The sequence below is a fragment of the Phacochoerus africanus genome, chromosome 4, assembly GCF_016906955.1.
Source record: "Phacochoerus africanus isolate WHEZ1 chromosome 4, ROS_Pafr_v1, whole genome shotgun sequence".
Lineage (NCBI taxonomy): Eukaryota > Metazoa > Chordata > Mammalia > Artiodactyla > Suidae > Phacochoerus > Phacochoerus africanus.
The window spans coordinates 114065864-114093854 of NC_062547.1; the positions used below are offsets into that span (position 1 = coordinate 114065864).

General features: G+C 34.7%; 1 protein-coding gene across 3 annotated transcripts in view; it reads left to right on the top strand.

Annotated features, from left to right (window-relative positions):
- The window catches only part of FER (FER tyrosine kinase), a 432134-nt gene that overhangs the window by 302862 nt on the left and 101281 nt on the right, over nt 1-27991 (top strand). For all 3 annotated transcript variants that reach the window (XM_047778393.1, XM_047778394.1, XM_047778395.1), the window contains one exon: nt 24930-25053. In XM_047778393.1, the coding sequence (XP_047634349.1) occupies nt 24930-25053 (124 nt within the window). The remainder of the gene's footprint in view (nt 1-24929; nt 25054-27991) is intronic.

Below are 27991 nucleotides of genomic sequence, written 5' to 3' on the forward strand. Positions count from 1 at the left end.
TTTTAAGAAATGGGAAAATACCCACCTCCACAGTATGTGACAGTTTTCACTGATCAGTTGTGCTATTCTGTGTTTACTCACTTTAGCACTTAAAAGAAATGCTCAGTGGAACTCAAAGTGCGCTATGACACTCTTTTGGAAGTTGATATACTTTTGGGTGGCTTTTGCCTGTGTCAACATGTCCACTTTGGCTTTGGAGCCAAATATGGGTTTAAGTTCCTACTATACTACTTCTAGTGGTATGATGTTGGGCACGTTACTGAATCTAAGACTTAACATGTTTCACTATAAAATTAAGGCATTGATTTCTTGCTTCTCCTACCAGAGCATTACTAAACAATTAAGTTTTAATTTAACAGAAAAAAAGTGCTATTAATGTGTAGGTCGGTAAGTTTTTTCTTGATTTTTAAAATACAAAGCCTTTAGATTTTAGGAAAATATACCAACACAGAATTTCAGATAGCTGCTTGCAGTGGGACCATACATTGTATCTAAAGTCAGCCAAAAATAAAGAAGGAAATATGATTCTGAGATAGAATAAAAAACATACTCATTTTGTGATAGGATAGAGTTTGAAATGTATTTCAAGCAAAATCACAGTTCGCAGACTCAGAAATTCATAACAAGAGGTAGATACATCAAGGTTAGAAGACCAGTGGACAGTAAGGAGGGGGTTTGGAGGACAAGTAATCTTTGGAGAGCTCACAACCTGTCAGAAGCGGTTAGGAACGAGCAGAATAACAATTTCCAAATTGTGTTGGATGTATAGAAAACCAAAGTATATAAGACAAGCTGAGAAGATAAAATAAATTGGCTGAACTATTTTCACCCCCTGCGTGTACTGGAGATAGATTTATGAAGATCTTAATTTTAATAGCTGAGGTGGGAAATGATTAAGCTGTGAAGAATAGACTTGGAGTCCAAGTTAGGATAGGTTCTGGCAGTATTCCAGGGGGAATTCTGATTTTTGCCAGAAGGAAAGATGATGTTGATGTCAAGGATCTTTCAAAATGTTCTTTTATTTCCAAGGCGATATTGAGTAATGTATGTTATCCATTTCATAAAGAACCATATGGGTTAATCTAGTTGAATAATATCTAAATTGTTAAGGAAATGTTTTTAAATATGATGAATTAAATGACCTACTTACTTGATTTTTTTTTTTTTGGCAACTAAAATTTTCATTTTATTTTTTTTTACCTTTTTTTTTTTTTTTTAGGGCCACACTCGTGACATATGGAAGTTCCTAGGCTAGGGGTTTAATTGGAGCTAAGCTTCCAGCTTACACCAGAGCTACAGCTACAGCCACAGCCATGCGAGATGAGATCCAAGCCAGTGTCTGTGATCTACACCACAGCTCACGGCAATGCTGGCTCCTCATCCCACTGAGCGAGATCAGGGATCAAATCCGCATCCTCATGGTTCATTACCACTGAGACACAATGGGAACTCCCAAGATTTTCATTTTAGGGTGGACATTGAAGTTGTTTTATATAATCCATAGGCAGGTGTAAACTTTTGAACAATTCCAAGAATGTGCTTCTTTTCACAGTAGCTGATTATAAATAAACCCTGGGGTTTATTGTCCTCCTATTGAGTGTAATTTAGGGTCACTGACAAACTATTTTGCAGATATAGTATGTTACAGATTAAGTGATGTGAAACGGTATAAATCTCAATTTACTATGCCAAGTTTTTCACTAATATTAACACAGAACTTCATTTTAAAAACGTGATGAGAGTTCCCGTCGTGGCTCAGTGGCTCAGTGGTTAACGAATCCGACTAGAAACCATGAGGTTGTGGGCTCGATCCCTGGCCTTGCTTAGTGGGTTGAGGATCTGGCATTGCCGTGAGCTGTGTTGTAGGTTGCAGACTCAGCTCAGATCCCATGTTGTTGTGGTCCCCACGATTGGACCCCTAGCCTGGGAACCTCCATATGCCGCATGTGCAGCCCTAGGAAAAAAAAGACAAAAAACAAAAAAGCGATGATTCTCAAAGTATAAACAAGACAAAATTAATGAATTGATAACTTGTTCTTAGTGTTCTCTATATATAAAGATATATCTTAATTCAGGTTGAATTTTTATCTGACCCAACCAAGCATTGCTGATTTAACAAAAATCAGTGTTTAAGCATCACAATTTTGCATATATGATTCTTTTTCTGTTTCCTGCATCTCCTATGTGTGCTCCCCATCCTAAATCATTCAGTCTGCTTCTCATCACTCATCAGATCTCATTTTTCTTTGCTTGGTCTTGGTCCCTGCCTCCCCTTTTTATCAAGAAATAATTGAGATGTATCACTGTTTAAGTTTAAGGTGTACAGCATGATTGACTAATTTACACATATTATGAAACGGTAACCACAGTAGCTTCAGCTGAAACCTGTCCTCTCATATAGATACAATAAAATGAAAAGAAAGAAAAATTATTTTCCCTATGATGAGAACTCTTAGGATGAGCTCTCTTGACTTTCACATATTCCATGTAGCAATGTTAACGCTAGTCATTTCGCATGTTACATCCCTAGTACTTATTTATCTTATAACTCGAAGTTTCTGTCTTTGGACCTCTTTCTTCAAATTCCCCTTCCCTGTATCCCTCACCTCCAGTAACCTCAAATCTGATCTCTTTTTCTGTGAGCTCTTTGCTTATTTTTAAACTCCACATGTAAATGAGAATATACAATATTTGTCTTGCTTTGTCTGACATTTCAGTGAACATAATAGCTTCAGGGTCCATCTATATTGTCACAAATGATAGGATTTCCTTGTTTTTAAATGGCTGAATAATATTCTGTTTTGTACATAAGTGTGTGTTTGTGTAGGTACACACTACAACTTTATACTTTAATCATTCATCCTTTGATAGACACTTAGGTTGCCTCCACGTCTTGGCTACCGTAAGTAATGCTGCTGTGAACATGGAGGTACAGATATCTTTTCAAGTTAGTGCTCTTATTTCCTTTGTGTATATTTCCAGAAGGGGAATTTCTGGATCATCAGGTAGTTCCACTTTAAATTTTTTTAGGATCCTCCATGCTGTTTTCCATAATGGTTATACAAGTTTACAATCCCACTGACAGTGTGTAAGGGTTCATTTTTCTTCATATTCATGCCAGCATTTGTTTTTTCTTGTCTTTCTGCTCTTGAGCATTATATCAGGCCTAAGATAATATCTCATTGTGGTTGTGGTTTGTATTTCTCTAATGACTTAAGATGTTGAGCCTCTTTCATATACTTATTGCACTTTTGTATGTCTTCTTTGAAAGTGATGTCTATTCAGGTCCTTTGCAAAATTTTTAATTTTTTTGTTTGTGTTTTGCTTTTGAGCTGTATGAGTTTATATATATATATATATATGTATGTGTGTATATATATATATATAGTATTAACTCACCAGATGTATGATTTGCAAATATTTTTTCACAGAAAGGTTTTTTTTCCACTTTGTTGTTGTTTTCTTTTGCTCTGCAGAGACTGTTTTATGTGATGTAGCCCCACTTGTTTATTTTTTTATCTTATTTCCTGTGCTTTAGGTGTCATATCCAAAAAAATCATTGCCAAGTACTACGCCAAGGAGCATTATTCCTTTGGTTTCATCTCAGGAGTGTCATGGTTTCGAGTCTTAAGTCTTTATCCATTTTGAGTTAATTTTCATGAAGGGTGTAAGTTAGGGGTCTGTTTTTCATTGTTTTTACATGTAAATATCCAATTTTTCTAGCACCATTTACTGAAGATATTATCTCTTCTTCATTGAATATTCTTGGCTCACTTATCAAATATTAGTTAATTGTATATGCTTGGGTTTATTTCTGGGCTCTCTAGTTTGTTCCATTGATCTATTTGTCTATTTTCATGCCAGTTCCATGCTCTTCTTATTAATATAGTTTATAATCAGTAAGTGTGATGCCTCCTGCTTTACTCTTCGTTCTCAGGATTGCTCTGGCTAATTGGGATCTTTTGCTTTTACATGTAAATTTTAGGAGTATTTTACCTACTTGCGAACTAAAAAAAAAAAAGAAATGCCATTGGAATCTCGATAGGGATTGCATTAAATCTACAGATGGTTTGGGGTAGTATGAATATTTGAACAGTATTCTTCCAGTCTATGAACACAGGCTATCTTTCCATTTATTTGTGTCTTCTTTGATTTCTTTCATCGGAATTTTGAAATTTTTAGTGTAGAGCTCTTTCATCGCCTTGGTTAAGTTTATTCCTAAGTAATTAATTGTTTTTAATGTTATTTTAAGTGAGATCATTTTATCTCTTTTTCACATAAATCATTTGTGTATAGAAACACTGATTTTTATGTTAATTTTGTATACTGCAACTTTACTAAATTCATTGATTAGTCTAATAGTGTTTTGTTTTAGTTTAGGATTTACTATATGTAATATCATGTCATCTGCAAATAGAGACAGATTTCCTTCTTCTTCTCCAAGTTCGATGCCTTTTAATTCTTTTTTTTTTTTTTGCCTGATTATTCTTTCCAGTACTGTGTTGAATAGGAGTGGTAAGAATGAGCAGCCTTCACCTTTTCTTGATCTTAGAGAAAAACTTTAAAATTTTCATTGTTAAGTATAACATGTATACTTATTTGTGATCTTATCATATATGGACTTTATTATGTTAAAGTATGTTCCTTCTATACCTTACGGTTAAAATTTTTTATTATGAATGGATGTTGAATTTTGTCAAATACCTTTTATATATCTATTGAGATGATTATGTGACTTTTTTGTTTCATTCTATTAATGTGATATAGCATACTTATTTTGCGTATGTTGAACTATATATATGTGTGTGTGTGTGTGTGTATGTGTGTATATATATATATATATATATATATATATATATATAAAATCCACTTCTCTTAACTATATCAGCTACTTTGTCTGGCTTTTATACACTCTTTTTAATACTGGTTTAATACATTATTAAAAGCAAGAATGAAGCCACATGGTGCCAGATTTTAATAATAATACTAAAGTAAAAGAAGTTGAGATATTTAGCGGCAAAAATATTTCTGAATGGATCTATGAGAGAGTCAGGAGTCAGAGGGGGTTATTCAGGGAGAAATTGTATTTAAAAACACAGGAACAATAGTAATAAAGTTTGTTTAGATTCTCAAACAATTTTGATTTCCTCTTACTTTATAAATTAACTCCTAAATCCAATCCATTCTGGCCATTTAACCAGAAATACTTTAAAAAGCCATAATGTAAGGTAAAGTAATCTCATGTTGCATCAGTAATTATTGTATTCAGAATAACTTTTTTAAACTATATACATCTCTTATTAATGGAAATTCCTTGCAAAAAAGACTGTGGAATTTAATTTTTCAAGAATATTCTCCTTATTTACCACTCAGATAAAAAGATACCACCAATTTTTTATGTATCATTTACATTGCAAGGGCTTTTGGAGTGTTTTGCTTTTTTTTTTTTTTGGTCTTTTTGCCTTTTCTAGGGCCACTTCCCGCGGCATAGAGAGGTTCTCAGGCTAGAGGTCTAATCGGAGCTGTAGCCGCTGGCCTGCGCCAAAGCCACAGTAACACGGGATCCAAGCCTCGTCTGTGAACTACACCACAGCTCACGGCAACGCCGGATCCTTGACCCACTGAGCAAGGGATCAAACCCTCAACCTCATGGTTCCTAGCCTGATTCGTAACCACTGCGGCACAACGGGAACTCCCTGGAAATTCTTAATTCTTAGCCCTTAAGTCTAATAGAAGCAGACTGCTTACACTGGGTCACCCAACAGGACAATACTCCAGGTTTCCTGGCCTTTTCTGGACAGCCCAAAGGCCCCTTTTATTATTTTTACCCTTTTTCCTTCCATCTAGTTTTACTATCTTGTCATTAATCTACTTATTTGACTTTCTTTTCTCTATGGCTAATAAATACTCTGCATGTAATTTGGCTTACTAACAGCAGCCAGACAGAAATAAAGGAATAATGGCAAAATAATGGATATTACATAACTAATATTATTAGTTTTTTTTAACTTTTTAAAGTTAGCAAGAGGGATCCATTTTATAAAGGACTTCAAACATAATATTGGGTCTTTCGTAATTATAAATACATCTGATTTGTTTTACCCTATATAGTACTCAAGTATTACTGTAGTTTTCATTTTAAAGAGGAAGAAATTTTGATTCAGAAAGTTTATTGAGTGTCAGCCTGTAAATCAAAAAAGTTTCTGAAATAAACTAGCAATGACCAGTATTAGCTATCAGCAGTGCCCCCAAGAGGTTGTAAAAGTTCAAGGTTGGGCCCAAGAATTATCTGGGAATGCTTCAGAGTGGTCTACCAGCTATGGAAAGTACACCTAGAATACAAGAATAATAAAGGAGCAAAATTAAAGACATGTACTACCAGCGACATTCCTCTTTACTTCATATTATTCAGCAGATAAGGATTCAAGGATATGTCCAGTAGCATAACAACAGTGGTGAGCTTAAAAATAATGCATCTGGAGAAGTTGGTGGTTTATTAGTTCATTACTACACAGAACTTTTTTTTCTCTCCTTATTGTCAAGAAGGTAAATAAAAATTTCACGACTAACTTAATGGTGCATTATTTATACATAACCATCTCTGAGTAATTTTACTGCGTCTTAAAATAAGCAGTCATTATCTGACTTCCAGTTTCTTTCTTTCTTTTTTTCCTCAGTCATCTTGGATAGGTCTGGAGAATCAAGCCAGGTCACACTGACGTTCTTTCCTCTTGAGCTTCCCTCAAGAAAGACGAGTGTGCCTTGGATTGGGTGTATTTACTGACTTCCCTCCTTTCCCACCGTCCAAGCAGTGAGAATAAGAAGGTGATAAACTGCGTTAGAGGAGGCAACGGTTGTAGTAACTAGGTATACACTCATTCAGCGTGTGCTAGTGTCACTCTTACACAATGGACATAATTACTCACTAGGAATATGAAAGATCCTTATCTCTTTGCCCTATAGGAGCAGCCTGTAGGAATTTACGTCTAGAAAATTTTGCCACCAACAGATTTACATAGAGTGGCCACATCATTTCTTATGCTTGAATACTGTCAAAGTTGCTTTCTACATAACTTATTAAAGTCCCTGAGAAAAGATAAGTATGACTGGATTTTAAAATACAGTTTCAAGTTAAATTTTTTTGCCAAAATTATTACCTGTTCTTTGGGATGAAAGGAAGAGCGCAAAATGAAACTTCATTCACTTCATTTCTTGTTCCCATGTATTTACGACTGTGTGTGATATCTTGAATCTTTTCAACAGAAACATCCACCAAGTTGATTACCAGATTGAGTGAATGATGGCTGTGTGGCTTTTAGAGATAAATTTGTATAAGATATCCTTTTGTGCTATTTTCCAATAATAATAGAAGACAAAACACATATTTACCAGAACCTGTTTAATCTTAGTTGATTAGCATAGAGTTATTCAAAACTCAAAATCAGTCAAGTAAGATCTAGTGATTATAGAAACAGCCTAACTACTGCTACACCAGGAGAGAAGGGAAGAGAGAAGAAATAGTCCATAAAAGTGAAGGAAAGCCTCTATAAGGGGATATATATATATATACACATAAAACATTTTCCTCTGTCTGGGAAAGTGGAGAGAGATTAAGTAGTTGAAGGCATTTTTTTGGCATATGGTGACTCCAGATTGGTGCTCTGGCGTACAGGATGAAAAGTACTCTTTCACCATGAAGTCTTGGATGTCTTATGGTAAGAGGTTATACAGGATTTCCTGAATGAATGAACTGCAAAATGTAGTAGTAATTTTAGCTGTTTCTCATTTTTTTTCTAGCATTAATAAGATATTTCTTCATTTTGGCCATTGGAAGTCTGCTAGACAGTATCCTGATTATAGAAGGAAATCTTATCCTTGTAGATACCAGAACCCCTAGGCAGAATTCTGACTTTGAGGGTCCAGGACAAGAAAACAATACCTAGAAAAGGTTAGAGTTGCCCAAAGAGAAATCTCTTCAAGGCAGAAAGTGTCATGTTAGATTGGATCCTGCACAATTTTAGGCACTCTTTCCCCTGTGTACAATGGCCTATAGTGTGCTGTCAGACACTGTAGCTGAGCTGTAGGCAACTTTACAGCTCTCTTTGTCCTCCTGACCCCACTCCTAGACTAAATGCCAGTATGTGCTCTTGGAGCTGTTTCAGGCAGTTTTGGAATTATTTAAAGGAACTAATTTCCTTTTGTCATTCTGTCCACCTTATTTGGATCATGATCTCATTGTGGTCAACACTTATGGTTATGAGTTTGGTAGTTTAGTAAAACTGCCATATTTTTTTTGTTAAATAATTATTTTTCATTCTTAGGTAAAATGAATAAAGCATAACCGAAGTGAAAAAGAAAAATCTGAGTGATGCAAGGCAGTTTTCCCCCTGCTTTCTCACTGAGCCTGTATTCCTATCATAAAATGAAAATAATACCCACTAAGAAATGACCAGCAATACCTTGAAAAGCATGCCTATGTAATCTAAATCTTCTGTTGGTCTCTCTGTGACATTTAACCTATCACTTTAATGAAAACAGTTTTTTTTGTTTTGTTTCTTTTTTTTTTTTTTTGGTCTTTTTGCTATTTCTTTGGGCTGCACCTGCGGCATATGGAGGTTCCCAGGCTAGGGGTCGAATCGGAGCTGTAGCCCCTGGCCTACGCCAGAGCCACAGCAATGCGGGATCCGAGCCACGTCTGCAACCTACACCACAGCTCACGGCAACGCTGGATCGTTAACCCACTGAGCAAGGGCAGGGCTCAAACCCGCAACCTCATGGTTCTTGGTCGGATTCGTTAACCACTGCGCCACGACGGGAACTCCTAATGAAAACAGTTTTAATTGCCTATTTGCACAACATGTTATACAAAGTAATTTGCTTACTAGGCTGTGCCTTCTGGGAGTTTATGATAAAATACCTGGAATACTCCATGTGAGTGGTTGTGAAGGGTCAGATAATAACAAAAAATCTATATAAACAGGATATTTACTGTTTGTAAAAATGAAGTTACATGGGTTATGAATATATAACTTCATAGAGGATGCATTACTCATTTTGAATCGATGATACTGGTAAAAGTCATCTTTTGTTGTATGAGGAAGAAAGATGCTTAAAGACTTTTAGTCTGAGTAATGGGAGTGAATTAGCTGGAAAACTATAAGGCAGGATGATTCTCTTTTCTTGCTAGATTTTGATATCTCACTAATCCCAAAGCGAAAGACTAAGAGTTTGGGTTAAAGGCATAATGATAGAGGGAGGAAGAGGATTGTAAGATGAATATGTAGAATAAAGTATGTTTACCTATACAAATCATTATTCTCAGATTGGTTGAATCAGATTTCAGAGAGGCAGTAGCACTGACGATTGCGATGGGGAGAGTTGAGAATGGAGGAGAAGGGCAGAGTAGCTCCAACTTTATCAGCAGGTCATACACGCAGAAGAGACCTGGCACAGAGAGAGACGGTATTGACTAGTAAGAGTGGAAGGCTTCTTATGTAGTAAATAAAATATGACTGCATTCAACATGTCCACAGTAGAGCATATTAGGTCTAGGAACCCAGAGATGGTAACTGGATAGCTCCCACATTCCCTCTTTCTATTGCACTGAGCTTCTGAGTCTAGATTGGAACTTAGAGGTCATTCTAGCCCAGTCTCTTTTTGTAATGGATGAAATCCAGAGAAATTGAGCAGAAATTTCTACAACTAATTATTAAGTTGGAATGAGAAGAGAGTCTTTATGTAGTGAAACCCTATTAAAGTTAATCTTCAAGACATATAGAAATTTGGTTTCTTTGGTTTTTTTTCCTTGAGATAACTAAATTTTACTACATGCATGGTTCTTATCTCTTTCCTGACAGTATTTGTCCTAAAAAAACCATTTAAGTCAAATTACTTTAATGTATCTCTTTTTTTTCCCACTTAGATTTGAGAACATTCAGCATAGTTGGGAACCTCTTTTGTGATGCTCTGAATTAGGAGGAATATCTGTTTATGGCCAAATATTCTTGAGCTTCTAGAGGATCATAATTGTTACTAGCACAGACTTACCTTCTACTAGAAAAACTCCAAATGAAGGCATTAATGTGTATTTTATATCTGAAATCAAATTTAAAGAAAAAGATATTTTTTCCATAGTGGAGTGAGCCCAATTTAGCTTTTCCTCCTAGGCAGTTACTTAAGAGAAAACTTCAATAGTCATCATCAGTACTGCCAGTTTAGGGCAAAAAATTTAACAACATGAAAACATAAACACAGACAGAAATATGAGTCTTGGTTCGATGGATGTTTACTCCTCAGGAGCACTTTGTTTTATTTTATATCTTTCTCTTTTAAAATAAATATGCGTACTTCTTTGTTTTTCCCTTATTGAAGCTCCATCTTTCACAGACCTTAGATATTTTCTGAAAACTTATCTAGTCCCGCAAGTCAGATTTTGTTTTTGAACCATTGTTTAGCACATATGTAGCTACTTTTTCACTTCATCTCCCCCCACTTTTATGGCCCTACCTGTGGCATATGGAAATTCCTGGGCCAGGGGTTGAATCTGAGTCACATCCACTGTGGCAATGCTGGATTCTTAACCCACTGCCCCCTGCCAGGGATCAAACAGGCAACACCACAGAAACAAGCCAGATCATTAATCCACTGTGTCACAGCAGGAACGTCTCACTGTATCTTTTAATATAGTTTATTTCTGAATATTTTTTTCTTCCTTATTAGGTTGAAAACAACTGGAAGAGAGAGTACTCAGTAATTTTTAGTATGCCCTCAGCAATTTACCTGGAATCCTATGGAATTGAATTAAGCACTTACTTTTTTTATTATTATATTTTCTACTGTAAAGTCCTTTGAACATTATTCTTTTCTTGTATTCTTTCTAGATAGAACTCTCTGCTTAATGTATCACAGGAGAGGCAGAAGAGTCTTAACTGTGTTGTTTAAGAGGCTATACACTGTGCAGCCTACCAGAAAGCTGCCCCCCACAGCTCCCCACATGTGGAAGGTTATGGTCATATGTGTCCCACCTGACCCTGGACAAGTTCATGTCCTTTCACTGCCCTATACTTGGAACACTACTTTAGCCAAGAGAACTCTGCTCTCTAGACAGAACAGATAGATTGGAGACCCAGTACTTCCCCTTATTTGTAGTGTATTCTTAGGAAAGTCAATTAATACTTAAAGTATTGTTAAGAGATTTCAGTGAGATAAGCCTATGCCAGCACATGTAAACTATTAAATGCACACATTGTTAACATTAACCTCTACTTAGTAAAACTGAGGAAGACTATTTTCCTAATTCTCACTGAAATCCCACGTGTGTGGGTGCTAATCACTTGTAATAAAATATTACCAAAATAATTATATTTTCCATACTTTCACTAAAATGTCAACAGTTTATTATATATGTTTGTCTAAGGTAGGTTAGGTTAAACTGTTTTAATCTGCTAGAAAAGTCATCCATTCTAGGAAAGTATGATACCTCTAAAATCTCTTATCCAATATGAGAAGTCATCTCTTTATCATTAACTATTCATTTGGTAGAAATATGTCTGACTCACCACAAGTACTTACTTTATATTTTTTTATTCTAAATGCTAAGTGACATAGCTTTTGTTTTAAGCATAAAAGGAGTTAATTTCTCCTGATGCAAATACCTGAAGGTGGAAAGATATTGTGAACTCATACATGAGTATTTCTTTTGGTATTTTTGAAGAATTAATTTAGACATGGTATCGTGGCACACTTTAAATATTACTTGAAACCTGAAGTTACGCAAGGAATCAAGTTATCTCATTAAAAAAAGCTCTTCACATATTTAAAAGCAACTTTAGTATCACCTCAAAAATTTTTTTCAGATTATTATAACAAGTTCAATTTATTTTTCTTGTATTGTATATAACATGCTTTCGTCTCTTTAAATTTTTGCTAAAATTTTCAAAAATGAGAAGATTAAGCCTGCAATTCCAAGTTGTACCCTTGATAACTTCCTAACAAATCTCCATCAAACCTTAAATCTAGATTCCATGGCTATTGTTGTTCAGCCTACAGATCCACTTAGCTATAATTCTTTCTAGTTTACTTCATCTCCATTTTAACCAGAGGATTATAATGATGAGTCAAATGGCTTGCTGAAGTCTTGTTGAAGTATATTTATGAACTTCTTATGATCTGTGTTTATTAAAGTGTTAAGAAATCTAGTTAGCTTTTATGAAAGTATGTTGAGAGATACTCTTCCATTGATCTCTTGCATTCCTGCTTGTCTTATTGGGTATGCCAAGAATGCAAGGCCCTGACTGATCTTCACTCAGGTCATTTCTCAGGGATGTGTTTGTAGTGAACAGCTGCAAGGGATAAAGTAATGTCTCCTCTGAGACAAAGAACAGTCTTGCTTACTGCCTTCTGTAAAACAGCAACTTTCCCTAACTCATCATTCCTCTCCTGAATCACATCCTACTCTGTGTACAGGAATCCATCTGGGCTTATCCACAATACCTGCATGCTGTGCTATGAATGATCAAGTTCTTCATCTCTGACCCATGAAAAAATAACAGACTAACTCATTGGTTTGTAAATAGGGTAAAATACGAGATCAAACAAAATCTAACATATACAGAAGAGTACACAAAGCATAAGTATAGAGCTCAAATTATCACAAAGTGTACACACCCCTGGTAACCACTTTCTTGACTTATAAAATAAATTAGTTTTGGCTGTTCTTGAACTTTGTATGGATGGAATCAAACCTTTGTCTTAGAGGGAGACACTACTGAACCATATACTTAACAATAGTAAGGATGATAAATTTTGTGTATTTTTAAACCATGATGAAAATGTTTTTAATTTTAAAGCAAAAGCCATTTCCATGGGTAATCTTTTTACTTTTATAATAGTAAATATATGTATGTCTCTTTCTTTCTTTTCCTTTATAGCTACTGCTTTCTAAGTTCTAAAAAACCTTTCCTATTATCAAGATCACAAAGGTATTTCCTATGTCTGCTTCTCAGGGCTTCATACTTTAGGTCTATAGATTACTTGAAATTAATTTTGTGTATGGCTTGAGATAGAGATTGAAGTCTGTCTAGTGTATCAACTACCAGTTCTTGAAAATGGCATATCAGTTCTTTAAAATAATTTCCTTTTTCTCATTGAATTACTTTGGTGTCTTATGTGGTGTATGAATTGGCCATAAGTAGATGGGTTTATTTCTGGACTCTTCTGCTTCATTAAACTGAAGCCAAAACATGCTTCCTTGATGATAACTTTATCATAATGTTTAAAATTGAGTACTCTGATCCTTCCCAAGTTATCAATCATCATTTCATCATTTTTCTCTATTTTAGATCTTTTGCATTCGCATGTAAAAATGTATAAGCAGTGTGGGAAATAAACCAAAAAGCGTGCTGGAAACTTGATTGGGATTGGACTGTTGTATTGATGACTTTGGAGAGAATTGGCTCTTTACATTCAATATTAATCCTCCATTCCATGGACTTGGTATATTGTTGCATTTAATTTGCACTTCATTAATTTCTCAGTAATGTTTTGTAGTTGTCAGTGTAAAGGTATAACACATCCATGTTTAAAACTAATCCTCAGTATTTTGGGTTTTGATGCTGTTTTAAAGGATACTTTTATAATTTCAGACTATCCCTTCTTGATTCAGCCAGTATAATTCATGGTGAATTATAGATAGTTAAAATAGCCCCCAGTGGATGAAATTATCAAGGGCTCCTTCAAAAATGAGCCTTCTTTCATGGCGAGAACCACTGTGGGAAGACAGTGAGAAGACGTCATCTAAAGAATCAAGTGTTAATTGATAGTGAGCCACAGAGATTAGATTATATTTTATTTCTGATTAGTGACTTTAAAATATGTGCATTTTGTTCTCTGATGAGTGAGGATGCAGCTAATATTTGACCTCAAAGTAGAGACAGAAATAGTTAGTTAAATTTTGTATAAGTAGCAGTCAGTAAATTGTGGATGGGAAGGGTGGCAGGAGATTTATGATCTCAATGTGTGTTTTATGTGTAAATGTGATACAAGGATGGTTCAGCATATGAAAATCCATAAACGTAAGGTAGCACATTAACAGAATGAACCATGAAATCACAGGATCATTGCAATTGATGCAAGAAAAATATCTGATAAAATTCAGCAACTCTTCATGGTAAAAATACTCAACAATCTAGGAATAAAAAAATTATCTCAACATAAAGGATATGATTATTTTTTAAAAAGTTCAATGCTAACATTATACTCAGTGGTGAAAAACTGAAAATGTTTCTTTTAAGGTCAGGAGCAAGAGAAAGGTGCCCACTCTCACCACTTCTCTTTAACATAGTACTGTAAATCCTATCCAGAGCAATTAAGAAAAAGAAATTAAAAAGTCATCCAATTTGGAAAGAAGAAACCATGATATTATATGGAGCAAAGCCTGCAGATTCTAAATCAAAACCCACAGTAGAACAAACAAAATTGCTAGAAATAAAATCGGCATTCAAAAATCAGTTGTGTTCCTGTACAGTAATAATGAACACTTCTAAAAGGAAATTAAGAAAATAATCCCATTCACAATATCATCAAAAAGAATAAATTACATAGGAATAAACTTAACCGAGGAAGTGAAAGACTTGTAGAAGGAAATTATAAAACACAGTTGAAAGAAATCAAAGAAGACACAAATAAATGGAAAGACATCTTGTGTTTATGAATTGGAAGACTTAAAATTATTAAAATGTTCATACTACCCAAATGGATCTACTGATATGATGCACTCCCTCCAAAAACCCAACGGCATTTTTTTCAGAAATAGGAAAAAAAATCCTAAAATTCACATGGAATCTCAAAGGACCCGGAATAGTCAGACCACATTGAGAAAGTAAAAATTTAAAAGCTTGACACTTCAGGATCTCAAAACATATTACAAAACTACCTTAATCAAAACAGTATGGTACTATCACAAAATCAGACAGACCAGAGGAACCAACTAGAGATCCCAGAAGTAAGCCCTAGCATAGTCAAATGATCTTTGACAAAGGTGCCAAAACTTTAGAATGGGAAAGGATAGTCTCTTCAATAAATGGTGTTGGGGAAAATGGATATTCACTTGCAATAATATTAATTGCACCTGTACAAAATTATGTTTCACCTGTACAAAAATTAACTGATATTAAAGACCTAAGTGTAAGATATGAAACTGTGAAATTCCTCAAAGAAATCATAGGGGAAAATGTAATGACATTGAAATGGGAAATGTTATCTTGAAAATGACACCAAAAGCACAGGCACATAGCAAAAATGGACCCTCCTCCAAAAGTGATACTACATCAAACTTAGAAACTTCTGCACAGCAAAGGAAGAAGTCAACAGAGTGAAAAAGCAACCTACAGAAGGGAGAAAATTTTACAAATCATCGATTAGATAAGGGGTTAGTATCCAGAATATATAAAGGAATTGCTATAACAAAAAAAAAAAAAAAAAAACCCAAGTATCTCAATTAAAAAGTTGGCAAAGGACTTAAATAGACATTTCTACAAAGAGATATACAAATGGCCAATAAGCCTATGTAAACATGCTCAGTATCACTAATCATCAGGGAAATGTAAATCAAAACCTCAAGGAGATATTACCTCACACCCATTAGGGTGGCCACTATCAAAAAAACAAGACAATGTGTTTTGGCAAGGATGTAGATAATTTGGAACCATTGTGTGCTATTGATAAATTGGCACAGCCACTATGGAAAACAGCATGGAGATTCTTCAAAAAATTAAAAATAGAACTCCAATAATGACCCAGCAATTCAATTTCTCTGTATATATTCAAAAGGATTTTACTGGATCTGAAGAGATATTTGCACAGCTGCGTTCATTGCAGCATCATTCATGATAATCTAGAGGTGGAAACCTACTTGTGCATCAGTGGGTAAATGGATTAAGAAAATGTGCTATGTACATACAATGCAATGTTCTTCAGCTTTAAAAAAGAAGAAAATACTGTCAAAATCTGCAACATATATGAACCTTGACATTATGCTAAGTAAAATAAGCCAATCACAAAAAAATAATATAATTCTACTTATATGAGGTGTCCAAACTAATCAAATTCATAAAGACAAAAAATAAGACAGTGGTGGCCCAGGGCTGATAGGTGGGGGAAACAGAGAGTTGGTTGATAGGTGTGTAGAGTTTCAGTCATGCAGGATGAGAAAGTTTTAGAGATCTGTTGCACCATAGTGTAAATATAGTTAACAATATTATTCTATGCACTTAAAGAGGAAAAATTTATGAATTTTTTACCATAACTTTTTAAGAAGTGAAAAAGTAGACTCCTGTTTTTTTGTGGGTTTTTTTTCTAATTTTTCCTTAATATTGACGTTCCAAACTCTTTGCTGCAGTGTGTTCTTTAAATGTATATTTTGGGAGTACCCTGGTTGCTCAGCAAGTTAAGGATCTGGTGTTGACACTGCTGTGGCTTAGGGTCACTACTGTGGCAAAGATTCAGTCCTTGACCTGGGAATTTCTGCATGGAGTAGGCACGGCCAAAATATATATATTTGATTTATATATTTAATTTGATATAAAATTTCCTAATTTGTGAATTATTGCTAATCAAAACTTTTGCATAAATTATGACCATGTCCAACAAAAATGCATAAATATGAAGATATAAATATACATTTCTAATTATTTTAGTTAAGATTCTGTAATAGTTCTTATAAAGCAGTCACTGATATCATTGATTTGGGGATATTAATAACTCTAAAACTTTTAGCCTATGATAGGTTCAATTTCTAAAAATATTGTTAGCTTTTATAAACATTTTCCATTATTAAATTTAAATGTACCTTTGGATATATCTTTTTATTCCACATCTCTTTAAAAATCTGTCTAAGGAAGCTTGAATTGATGCCTTTTTCTTTTTTCTCTGCAGGTTTTCCTGTAGTAGATAGAGACATCAAAATAAGCATTCCATTGATTTTTTTTTTTATTTTAAAAAATGCCATTGTAGCGTCTAAGTATTTGAAGGATGTTCCAGGAGGCTTTAGAGCCGACATCTTTATACACTGATCTTCCTGTCCATTTTTCTCTTTATATTTTATATCAAAGGCAGCTTTGAGGGGCCTAAGAAGCCACAAAATAGAAAAGTAAGTAGTCTGACATGAAAGTAGGGAGAGAGACAGTCCACAGACCTTCTTTGCCTTGGTGGCAGATGGCGGGTTGTAGATGGGGAGAACAGCAGGGGATCTGTGAGTTCACTGTATATATATTTTTGTGTGTAAATATGTGTGTCAGCCTTAGAACATAAAATTAATTGGTGAATCTACCTTTCCAGCCTCCTTTTGAGCATTAAAAAACAGCACTATTGAGCCCTCATGCAAAAAACACACAGTGAAAATAAAATCTTGGTTGAAAGGAGCCAAAGCAATCATAATAACCTTGACATGAAAGGCACTGCAGCTATATGGAATACTGAGTATATACTTTAAAACAAGAGTCAGGAAACTTTTTCTGGAAAGGGCCAGAGAGTAAAATGCTTAGGCATTGAAGGCCACATGGTCCCTTGTCACAACTCTGCCATCATAGCTTGAAAGATCTGTAGACAGTATGTAAAGGAATGAATGTGGCAGATTTCCAATGAAATTTTATTTACAGAAACAGGGAGGGGGCTGATATTAGCTTCTATGCCATAGTTTGCAGACATTTGCCTTAGAATTTCAATAATATTACCAAAATGACCACCTTAAAAATAAAAGCCAAGTGAATTTAATTCCCTCTCCACAAAGTGAAAAAGCTGATTATCTCCACAATACTTTCTACAAACTGACATTAAAAGTTTGTGAAAGTTGACTTTGGCATCTGTCCTGGCAGATCACACAAGCTTTACCCAGACATTTAAAAATACTGTGAAATGTACTCTTTTGTTTCACAGAATTGTGATCATGATATTTATAACATATTAACATGGTATTATGTTCTCCAAGGTCACCAGCAAAGGTAAAATGCAAAAGGCCCCAGTACTCTGCAGTGTTAGCAGAGCATGGCTAATAAGAAACCTCATCTGAAAAGACTAATGTCATGTATTAATCTAAATTCGGAAAACCACACACTCAGCTCTGCATTTGGCCTAGCCGAACTATGTTACTTAGGTAGCAAGCTGTTCAGCAACTGCTTGTTTAAAAAGAAGATGATGGTATCAGAAAAGCCAGTATATTCTTAGAATCATTTTCAGTTTTTCAGTGTTTCATATTATTCATCTTTCCCCACAAACTGACCCTTACTGAGTCTTATCACCTCATCACCTCGATTAACAACTAAGCATTCTCCTGGCTAAACTCTCTTCTGTGAAATCTCTCTCCTAAGTATACCCTACAGATAGCAGTCAGTATCCTCAGCTTCACTGTTTGCATTATCTTTTCTTTCTTAAGAACTTGTTCAGGCTTACCTCCTATTATACAGAATTTGTTCCCTGTCTTATGGAACATAAGTTGAATCAGCATTCTTAGTTTATGATTATCATATAGATTTGTTTCCTTATCTTTGATGGGCTGGATGACAGACAAAACTCTCATTAAAGAGAGAAAAGACCAAAAGTTTATTTTTTTAAATAAGAACCCTGGACAGTGACATAAATGGAGCCCCATAACAGCTCTCTATCATTTAATAGTTGTTTTGATTATGATCCTATTTTAAATGTATTAAGTGAACATACACCAAACTTCTCAGAGACAAATTGATATCCTCAAAAACAAGGATAATTAATTATACATTTTATATATCACTAGGGACTGGTATCTCTTAATTTAATAACCTTTGAAGTTGTTTGAAAATAAATTAAGATCTCTACATGATTCAATGACAAGAAGTCATTAGTGGTATGGCCCTGATGATCCCTTTTCTCTGATGACAAATTGTTAAGTTAGTATTCTTGTTTACCTAATAATGTCTCTGAGTTTGTTTTATATGATCAATTCCTCAGAGTCCTATTAATACTGAAAGAACAGGTAGGATCAGATTTTCACAGCATGGAGTTAAGAAATCTCTGATGATGTTTTTTTCTTTTTATGGTCACATCTGTGGCATATGTAAGTTCCTGGACTAGGGGTCGACTCAGAGCTGCAGCTTCCAGCCTACACCACAGCCACAGCAATGCTGGGAGTCGAGCTGCATCTGCAACCTACACCACAAGTTGCAGTGAGACTAGAGATCGAACCCACATCCTCCCGGACACTATGTCATAACCCACTGAGCCACAGCGGGAACTCCAGAGTAAGAAATATTTAAGAAAGAGCTGTTGAGAATGAAAATCTTTTATCCTCTTACAGAAAGTTGGCTGCAAACAAAATAAAGCACTTTTGGAGTTCTCTGGTAGCCTAGCAGTTAAGGATCCAGCATTGTTACTCTTGTGGCTTTGGTTGCTGCTGTGTTCTGGGTTCAATCCCTAGCCTAAGAACTTAGGGCGCTGTCAAAAAATAAAAATGAGTTCCTGTTGTGGCTCAGCAGATTAAGAACCCGACTAGTATGTCAATGAGGGTGCAGGTTCTATCCCTGGCCTCGCTCAGTGGGTTAAGGATCCGGCTTGCCATGAGCTTTGATGTAGGTCACAGACGCAGCTCGGATCTAGCTCTGATTTGACCCCTAGCCTGGGAACTTCCATATGCCACAGGTACTGTCCTAAAAAACAAACAGACCAAAAAAAAAAAAAAAAGTAAAGCACTTCCATTCATTATTTCCTACTTCTTCCAGACATCAATACATATGTATGTGTGTGTATATATATAAAATCTTTTTTAATTCTCAAAATCTGGTGGTTGTAGCCTTGAGGAATGGTTTTAGCCATAAGGAATTTTTGAGTTGCTAGTATGGAAGATAGATTTTTTTTTCACTTAATTGAAAAATTTATAGGGAAGTCGGTCTTCAGACAGTGTTTGATCCAGTGGCTCAAACATGTCACCAAAAATTATTAATTCGTTCACTTTTTCTGCTTTCTGTGGTTATAGCTTCGTCCCAAGGCTGCCAGTCTTTGTGATACTACATACTGTCCTGCACACTTCCACTTGCAGAGAATGCTTCTTTCCTGGCACTTCTCTCTTTCTTTCTTTTTCTTTTTTCTTTTCTTTTCTTTTCCTTTCTTTTTTAAAGCTTCTTTCACCCTTTAAAGTATCTTCTTTTAGCTCAGTGGCCTATCACTTGGAGGTGAAATTCATTGATTGTGTTAACCAAATCTAGGACCACCTTTATTGTTGAGGTGAGGTTAATACTTTCCAAAATAGGAGAAGGGCAGACTCCTAAAAGAAATTGAGATGAATCAGGGAAAATTGACGCTTTGTGACTAGCAACTAGTCCCTGCTATAATTCTTCCTCATTTTATATGCAAAATAACTTCAACAACAAAAATAATGTTGCAGTAGTATTTATTGTGTGTACTATGTGCTAGGCTAGGCATGTGCTTAATGCTTTAGATACATTTTAATCTTTAAAACCATCTCGATATCACTTATATCTGAAATCTAATATATGGCACAAATGGATCTTTCCACAGAAAAAGAAACCCACGGACTTGGAGAACAGACTTGTGGTTGCCAAGGGGAAGGGGAGGGGAGTGGGATGGAGTGGGAATATGGGGTTAATAGAAGCAAACTATTGGATTTGGAATGGATAAGCAATGAGATCCAACAGGGAACTATACATAGTCATTTGTGATGGAGCTTGATGGAGGCTAATATGAGAAAAAGGAAAATATATATATCATTTTACATTGTAAATCAACAATAATGCAAAAAATAAAAATCATAAAAGCAAAAAAAAAGAAAAAAAATCCATGGAATTACTCCTTCAGTGTTAAAGAAGTTTAGAGAGATTAAACAAGGTCATAGCTAATCAAACCTAGGTCAGTGTGACTTCAGTGCCCATGCTTTTTTCACAACGTCATGCTATCTTGTTAGTAGATCAAAAGTTGGCTATAAAAATATGCTAAAAATTGTCTTAGAAATTAATCACTGGTAAAGAATTCTGGAAAATAATTCATCCTGTCTGGTTTAATGTGCAGTATACCCATACAGAAACGAGCCCTGTTACGACCGTTACAAGAAGGAAGTTATTATGTTGTTTTACCCATTTTTGAACACCAAAATCCTTACTGGTCAGGTGGAATATTCTAGGCTATATGCATATACATGTACACGTACACATACACATACAAACATGTATACACGTACATATAAAAACATGTATGTGCTGCATGTATGATTGTTGTGTATAACACACATTCTGAGAGATGTTCCTTAATTTGGCACTTAATGAAAATGACAGAAGAATGAGTTCACAGGAATAGGTGCTGTCATCTATGGTACCTTCCCAGTGAATACTAAATAGCGTATCATCTGATGTCAGTTTCCAGTTCTTCACTAAATGGTAATAATCAAGCGCAGTGCCTAAGGGAATGTTTCTGGCCCAGTCTGAATTATTTTCTTGGTATCCTAGCTTTAGTCCCATAATCTGTCCATTGGAGAGTTTACTTCTTGCTTCAGCCTCCTTAGTGCTTGCACTCACCCAAGGCTTAGGCTGAATAATTATTACTGAATCCTAATGATTTAATTTTTATATATAAAGGGGCCTTGCTTCTTTAGAGTGTTCTACAGGAAGCTGACTAGGGCTATGGAACGGTACAGTTTTGCTCCTTAAGATCACTGTGTTTGTGGCTTGAGTAACTATAAATTGGAAGTAAAATTTACTTTAATAATTTAATGATTTTAAGCAAGAAATTTCTCTTAAGCAGAAATATGGTTGGATTAACTAAAAGAGAACCAGATACCCCCGTCTGTATCTTTGGCTTTGTCACAGTATTTGGAAGAAGCTGTATCTAACTCTGCCTTCCTAGTACTATACCTTAATTGGCTTGGCATCACTTTTCAGCCAATTTTTAATGCTATTTAAGTTTTGTCTTTTCTTTGTTTAGTAATATAGTATGCCTATGTTGGTTTACAGGCTTACCTACCAAGGATTGCTTCTTTGCAAATAATTTTTTTAAACGATGCAGTTTGTAAAGCAGTAGCGTTACAAAAGCATCTATCAACATGAGCACAGAGTCTTAAACACACTTAAGTTTTACTATTGGGGGATGTAAAGAATATTATGGCATCCTTCAGGTGCCACTGATAAGAAATGTAATGTCATCCTTTTCTAAATATTATTTTAACATTTAACAAGTACTTGAAAAGATAGTTCTAACCATTGGTGAGGGGCTAAGGAAGACATTTAAAATGAATAAAAAAATTTTAAGAGTAGTTTGTCTTCATGAGTAGCTTATAAACTGCAAAAAGAAGGAATATGTAATGTTGCTTACTCATTTATTGAAGAAATGTTTATTGAGCTATTATTACATGCTAGATATCAGTGGTCGCTGAAATTAGCATACTGAACAACAGAGGCACAATTCTCTTCCCAGAGGCAAGGACTGGGGGTACAAGGAGGATTATATGAAACACTAAACTTAGAAACAACAGGAGGTAGGCGTACCCGCTGTGGCACAGTGGGTTAAGAATCCATCTGCAGTGGCTTGGGTCACTACAGAGGTGCAGGTTTGATCCCCAGCCCCACACAGTGGGTTAGAGGATCCAGTGTTACATCAGAGAAGGTTGCAGCTGCAGCGTGGATTCAGTCCCTGACCTGGGAACTTCCATGTGCAGTGGGTGCAGCCATTTAAAAAAAAAAGAAAGAAAAAAGAGCAGGAGGCAGAAGGAAAAATGCTGAATATGAGCCAATTTTGAAAATTAATAATACTAGGATTCCATAACACTGGGGCTATGTCATATGCTGCTTTAAATCAAATTCCAAAAAAAAAAGACATTTTTCATTTGAAAGTTATTCCATACCTTAAACAAAATGCTATGTGGTTTCAAGGCCAGAAGGGTACACTTTTTCTAAAATAAGCCAACATATATTTAACAAAATAATTAATATGTATGAATATTGGTCCAAGGAATAACTTGAACTGAGTATTGATTTCAAGTTCATTTTAATAGACATTTTTGGTACCTATTATAAGTTGAAAAATTAATGGTTAATTTTATTGTTTACTGTTACATTTACATTTGTTTTTTTTTCTCATAAAATTAAGTCAAGCTTGATAGAAGCTATTCTGATAATCTTCTTAGTAATACATTTGATATTCCCTTTAAAAGAGCAAAAAAAAATAAATTATCTGACACCATTATGATTATTTTTAAAGCATATAACTTAACAGATTTTTTTGAATAGTCCACCGAAATTTGTGTCATACTTGATTTGTAAATAGAAGAGACTAGAAAAAGAGAATATTCTAGGAGGGTTAGGCACATGTTCATTTTCTAGGTACTCTCCTTAAAGAAAAAGCCATTAAATCTTCAGCTCTAGATTTGTTGTATTTAAGGAGGCCTAGATCCATGGTGAAGAGGATCAAAAAGGCCAGGAGATGACAATTAAAATGCTAATCCCCCTTGCAAAATTCTGGCTTAATATTTGGGGGCCTAATAGAAAGGAAAAGTAGGGATGGCTGTTTTTAGAGACTATTCATTCTAGTACAGTTTAACTTAGCTTTGTTTTGTTTAATAGTGTAATGCATTATGCTATGCACTAACCAGGAAAAGGAATCGAGCGATAGCCTTTCATGCCACATTGTTAATGAATGCATGGTTGAAGGCTGCCATATTTAATATGGTCATTACTGGCCATGTGTGGCTTCTGAGCACCTGAGCTTTTGAAATGGGGCTAGTTGGAGTTCCCGTTGTGGCGCAGTGGTTAACAAATCCAACTAGGAACCATGAGGTTGAGGGTTCGATCCCTGCCCTTGCTCAGTGGGTTAACGATCCAGCGTTGCCGTGAGCTGTGGTGTAGGTTGCAGACGCGGCTCGGATCCCACGTTGCTGTGGCTCTGGCATAGGCTGGCAGCTACAGCTCTGAATAGACCCCAGCCTGGGAACCTCCATATGCCATGGGAAGCAGCCCTAGAAAAAGGCAAAAAGACCAAAAAAAAAAAAAAAAGAAAGAAAAAGAAATGGGGCTAGTGCTTCCAAAAACTGAATTTGAAACTTCATTTCATTTTAATTGATTTAAATTTAAAAATTGATATATGATTCAGTTATTAGAAAAGTCTAAGCATGTTTGGAACAACTTAAGTGCATGAATCTAAATATGGATCAAATATTATTTTAGATGGAAATTTGCATCTAAATTGAGATGTCCCATAAGATGTCCCATAAATGTAGAATACACATCATATTTTAAAGGCTTAGGATGATAAAATGTAATATACCTCTTCCATAATTTTGTAATGATACATGTTGATACAGTAATATTTTATATATATTGGGCTAATGAGAAAACATTATTGTAATCACTTTCACCTTTTTGCTTTTGTTACTTTTTAAATTTTGGATACCCATATATTTAAGATTACTCTGTGTCTTGCATTATATTTCTTTTGGACCATACTAGTTCCAAGGAATTTTTCTAAGACATCACTGGAATCCATTTGATGCACAAAAATGTACCCTAGCTCAAAAACTAAATCTTATCAAAATCATTGCCTCTTTTTTTCTGCTATCAGTGATGGTATAGTTAATAATCTCAGGTTTCTGAAAAAATTTTATCCAACAAGTATAGTGAAAAATTGTGACAGAGGAAAAAGTATGACTTTGAATTTTATTGTATGTCAGATAATATACAGTGTGAAGCACTTAAAGTACTAAACTACATCTAGGAAAATGTATGGTGTCTGCTTTCTAGTAAAATGTGTTTTTTTCATATTTTGTTTTTTCCTCACTTAAATGCAATGGGCAAAAAGCATGGTTAAATGAGTAATGCTTTTGGCTCTGTCGCATGTCACTAATAGGTGATAAATATGACTTGCATCATTATCTTTTCTCATTGGCCATCTGTCAATTCTTCTAGGAGGTGATTTCCTCTCCTTTCTGAGAAAGAAGAAGGATGAAATAAAACTCAAACAGTTAGTGAAATTTTCATTAGATGCTGCTTCTGGTATGTCATATCTCGAGAGTAAAAACTGTATACACAGGTAAGGAAAATATTTTTTAAGCACTTTCCAGTTGTATTTATAGAATAGTGGGAAAATGGTACATTTGCTATAATAGAGCAATGAATTTCTTTCAAAAAACATGTGCTTTATTGTTGGTTTTCACATTTTGTGCAAAGGCATTCTTTGATTGTTGTTTACATAGTTTACAGAAACAGTTGTTTTCTATATTACTTGAGGTAAGTACACCTCATCAGACGATAACTTACTAATTAAAATTTGTTTTATTATAATCATGAGTAGCATAGTGATACGATGTACTACAAGTTAGTTATATAAGCACCTACACTCTTAGAGCCAAATAAAATTCTTCATGTGTTACCTATTTTCATTTTTCAAAGAAAGTACTTATAATGTCATAGAAGAGCCTACTAGTAAAACAGCACTTCATGGCAGTGAATTTTGCCAAGGTTAAAGGATTTTAGCTCATTAGTTATTTCGAAGGAGATTTTAGAAAACTTTCTCTAATTATATTAAGACCAGCAACTTGGCCTTAATGCTCTGTAGATTGTGGTGTTAGTTGCTTGTAGCTGAAAGTATTCTTTTTTGTTAAATACGAATACAAATTAAGACTGCTTGTGGAATTTATGTCAGATTCTAAATATGGCTAAGTGTATATAAGCAAAATAAAGTGGCAGATTTGATGCATTTTTTTATTTTCTGGACACAGTGCATGGTACCGTTTAGCTTGGAGAAGGTTCTTTGTCACATTGAACAATTGTGGACTTTGAGCGGGTTGGTTACTGAGGTATATTTTTCTCTCATGTGTTTCACTATGCAGCCTTTGACTTAATATTTCTGAAAATATATATTTATTTGACATCAATGAATATTTTTTCTTAATTTCCCCACAAAAATTTAGCTTAGTATTCAATTTTCTCCTGAAACTAAAATTATGGCTTATATTTTAACTGTGGTTCAGCAGTTGCATGTATTTTAAAATACATTTCAATAGGGATACTATTTTCTGGAAATTAAGACAACCAAAACTAAATAACTATTGTAGTCCTATTTTATTTTCTATGAAAATAAACTATATTTACTTTTGATGAATGTAGATCAATCATACTGTAATAGATATTTGTGAAGACTTAATTTCAGAGAATTGCATAATCACTAATTTCATTATTTTTTTGTTAAAAGTAATAATAAAGGATTTTGCCCTTTATTTAGAGAAAATCTACAATTTTATTGCTCAGGTGTTAATGCTACTTTGGGTATCAAATTCTCTACTTAAGTTTTTCATTGTCACAGATTTTTTTTTAAACCATTAGACTATCTGTGGCTTTAAATCATAGTAAATATACGTTATTGAAGCTGTTTTGTTGTCAGTTACCAGTAACAGTCTTTATTTTTTGGTGTGTTGTGGTTGAGAGAACTGTTGTTTCAATTTCTTGCTGCTCTTTAGTGTTTGTTTTTCTTGCAAATGGATGACACTGTTTTTTTAAATGACTGTCATCAGAATTGAAACCATTCTAAATTGTAGATGGCAGTTGGTTTTCAAAAATTTATCCCACTTACAGTTGTAATATTATCTGCTGTAAAGTTATGTTCTCATTTTGCTTTTTAAGAATTTTCATGCACTTAAAAATTTTTGAAAGTCAACCCATACTTGACCACATGTTGTAGAAGGCTATACATAGTCCTGTATTATTTGCCTGAGGGGAAGGTACCTGACTGAACATTTTGAACAGTGTCTTTGAACACAGGCTTGACAAATAGGATTCCATGCCAGCTTTCAGTGATTGGTAGTGGCTGTCTCTGTTGTGCATTGAGAAGGAGTCCAGGATCAGTGACAGAGTCCAGTGATCGATTAGTCACATCTGTCAGGGTGCTGACAAGTGTTAACACAAAACCCCAAATTTGTCACCTGTCACATAAACTGTTTTCTTTTTGTCTTTTCATAAATACGTTTTTGATTCGACTTTCCTTACTAGCTATATTATAACAACAATATAATATTTTCCATAATCACCTCCATTGGCATCTTCTAAACTATCTGCTATTCTTATTTCCCTGTTAATCATGATTACTGGATGAATTTTATGGTATCTCTAGCCAGTGGTCTTTTGTTTCTTTTCAAATTTATGTAAATGCTCTTTAGGATGAATTCAGGTTCTTTTTTCTTTTCGCTATAGTACCGCACCAGTATAGGACTCTATATTGAGGAAGTAAATCACTCTTTGTGTTGAATTTTTATGAAATTTTAATGAAAGTGACCCTGTCCCTATGTGTCATCCTATGGAACTATTTCTGTGGTAGCAGTAGCAATTACAATGGCATTTTAATTGATTTGCGTTTAAAATATATACTCAAGACATACTGTGTGTTTTTTCCCCTAAGAAATATCAAATATATTTTATGTAGTATAAATATAAATATGTAAATACTCTATATCTATACCTAGATATATAGGTAGATAAGTGGAGAGGTAGATAGGTAGGTAGGTAGGTAGATAGGAATAGTATACACTGCAGTGAAAAGTGTTGTTCCTCATTTGAAAAATTGCTAATGAGGTATTTCAAAATTAATAAAGTATCTAAAACATGATTGAAACTTTCCTTTCATGTTTCAAATAATGCAAAAAGGCACCAAGCCCCATTCTTGACATCCCAAAATACATACGTCTATGAATTTTAAAGTCTTTGTCCTATGAATCAAAGCAAAAAATTTAATTATGTTTTAAAATTTTTATGAACTTACAAATTTTATCCTCTTCACTGGTTAGATGTCACTGGAATTCGGTACTTGAAAACATTCCTAATGGTATCTCACCAAATAGTATCTTCACTTTGGAGGGGGGAGGCATTCTCTTTGTTGTGCTTTGTTTTACTGTTTTGATTATTATGAGAAGAGCAGAGCCATGTTTCATTACAGATAAACAAGTATGACAGCTATAAAATGGAAACAAGTAATTGTA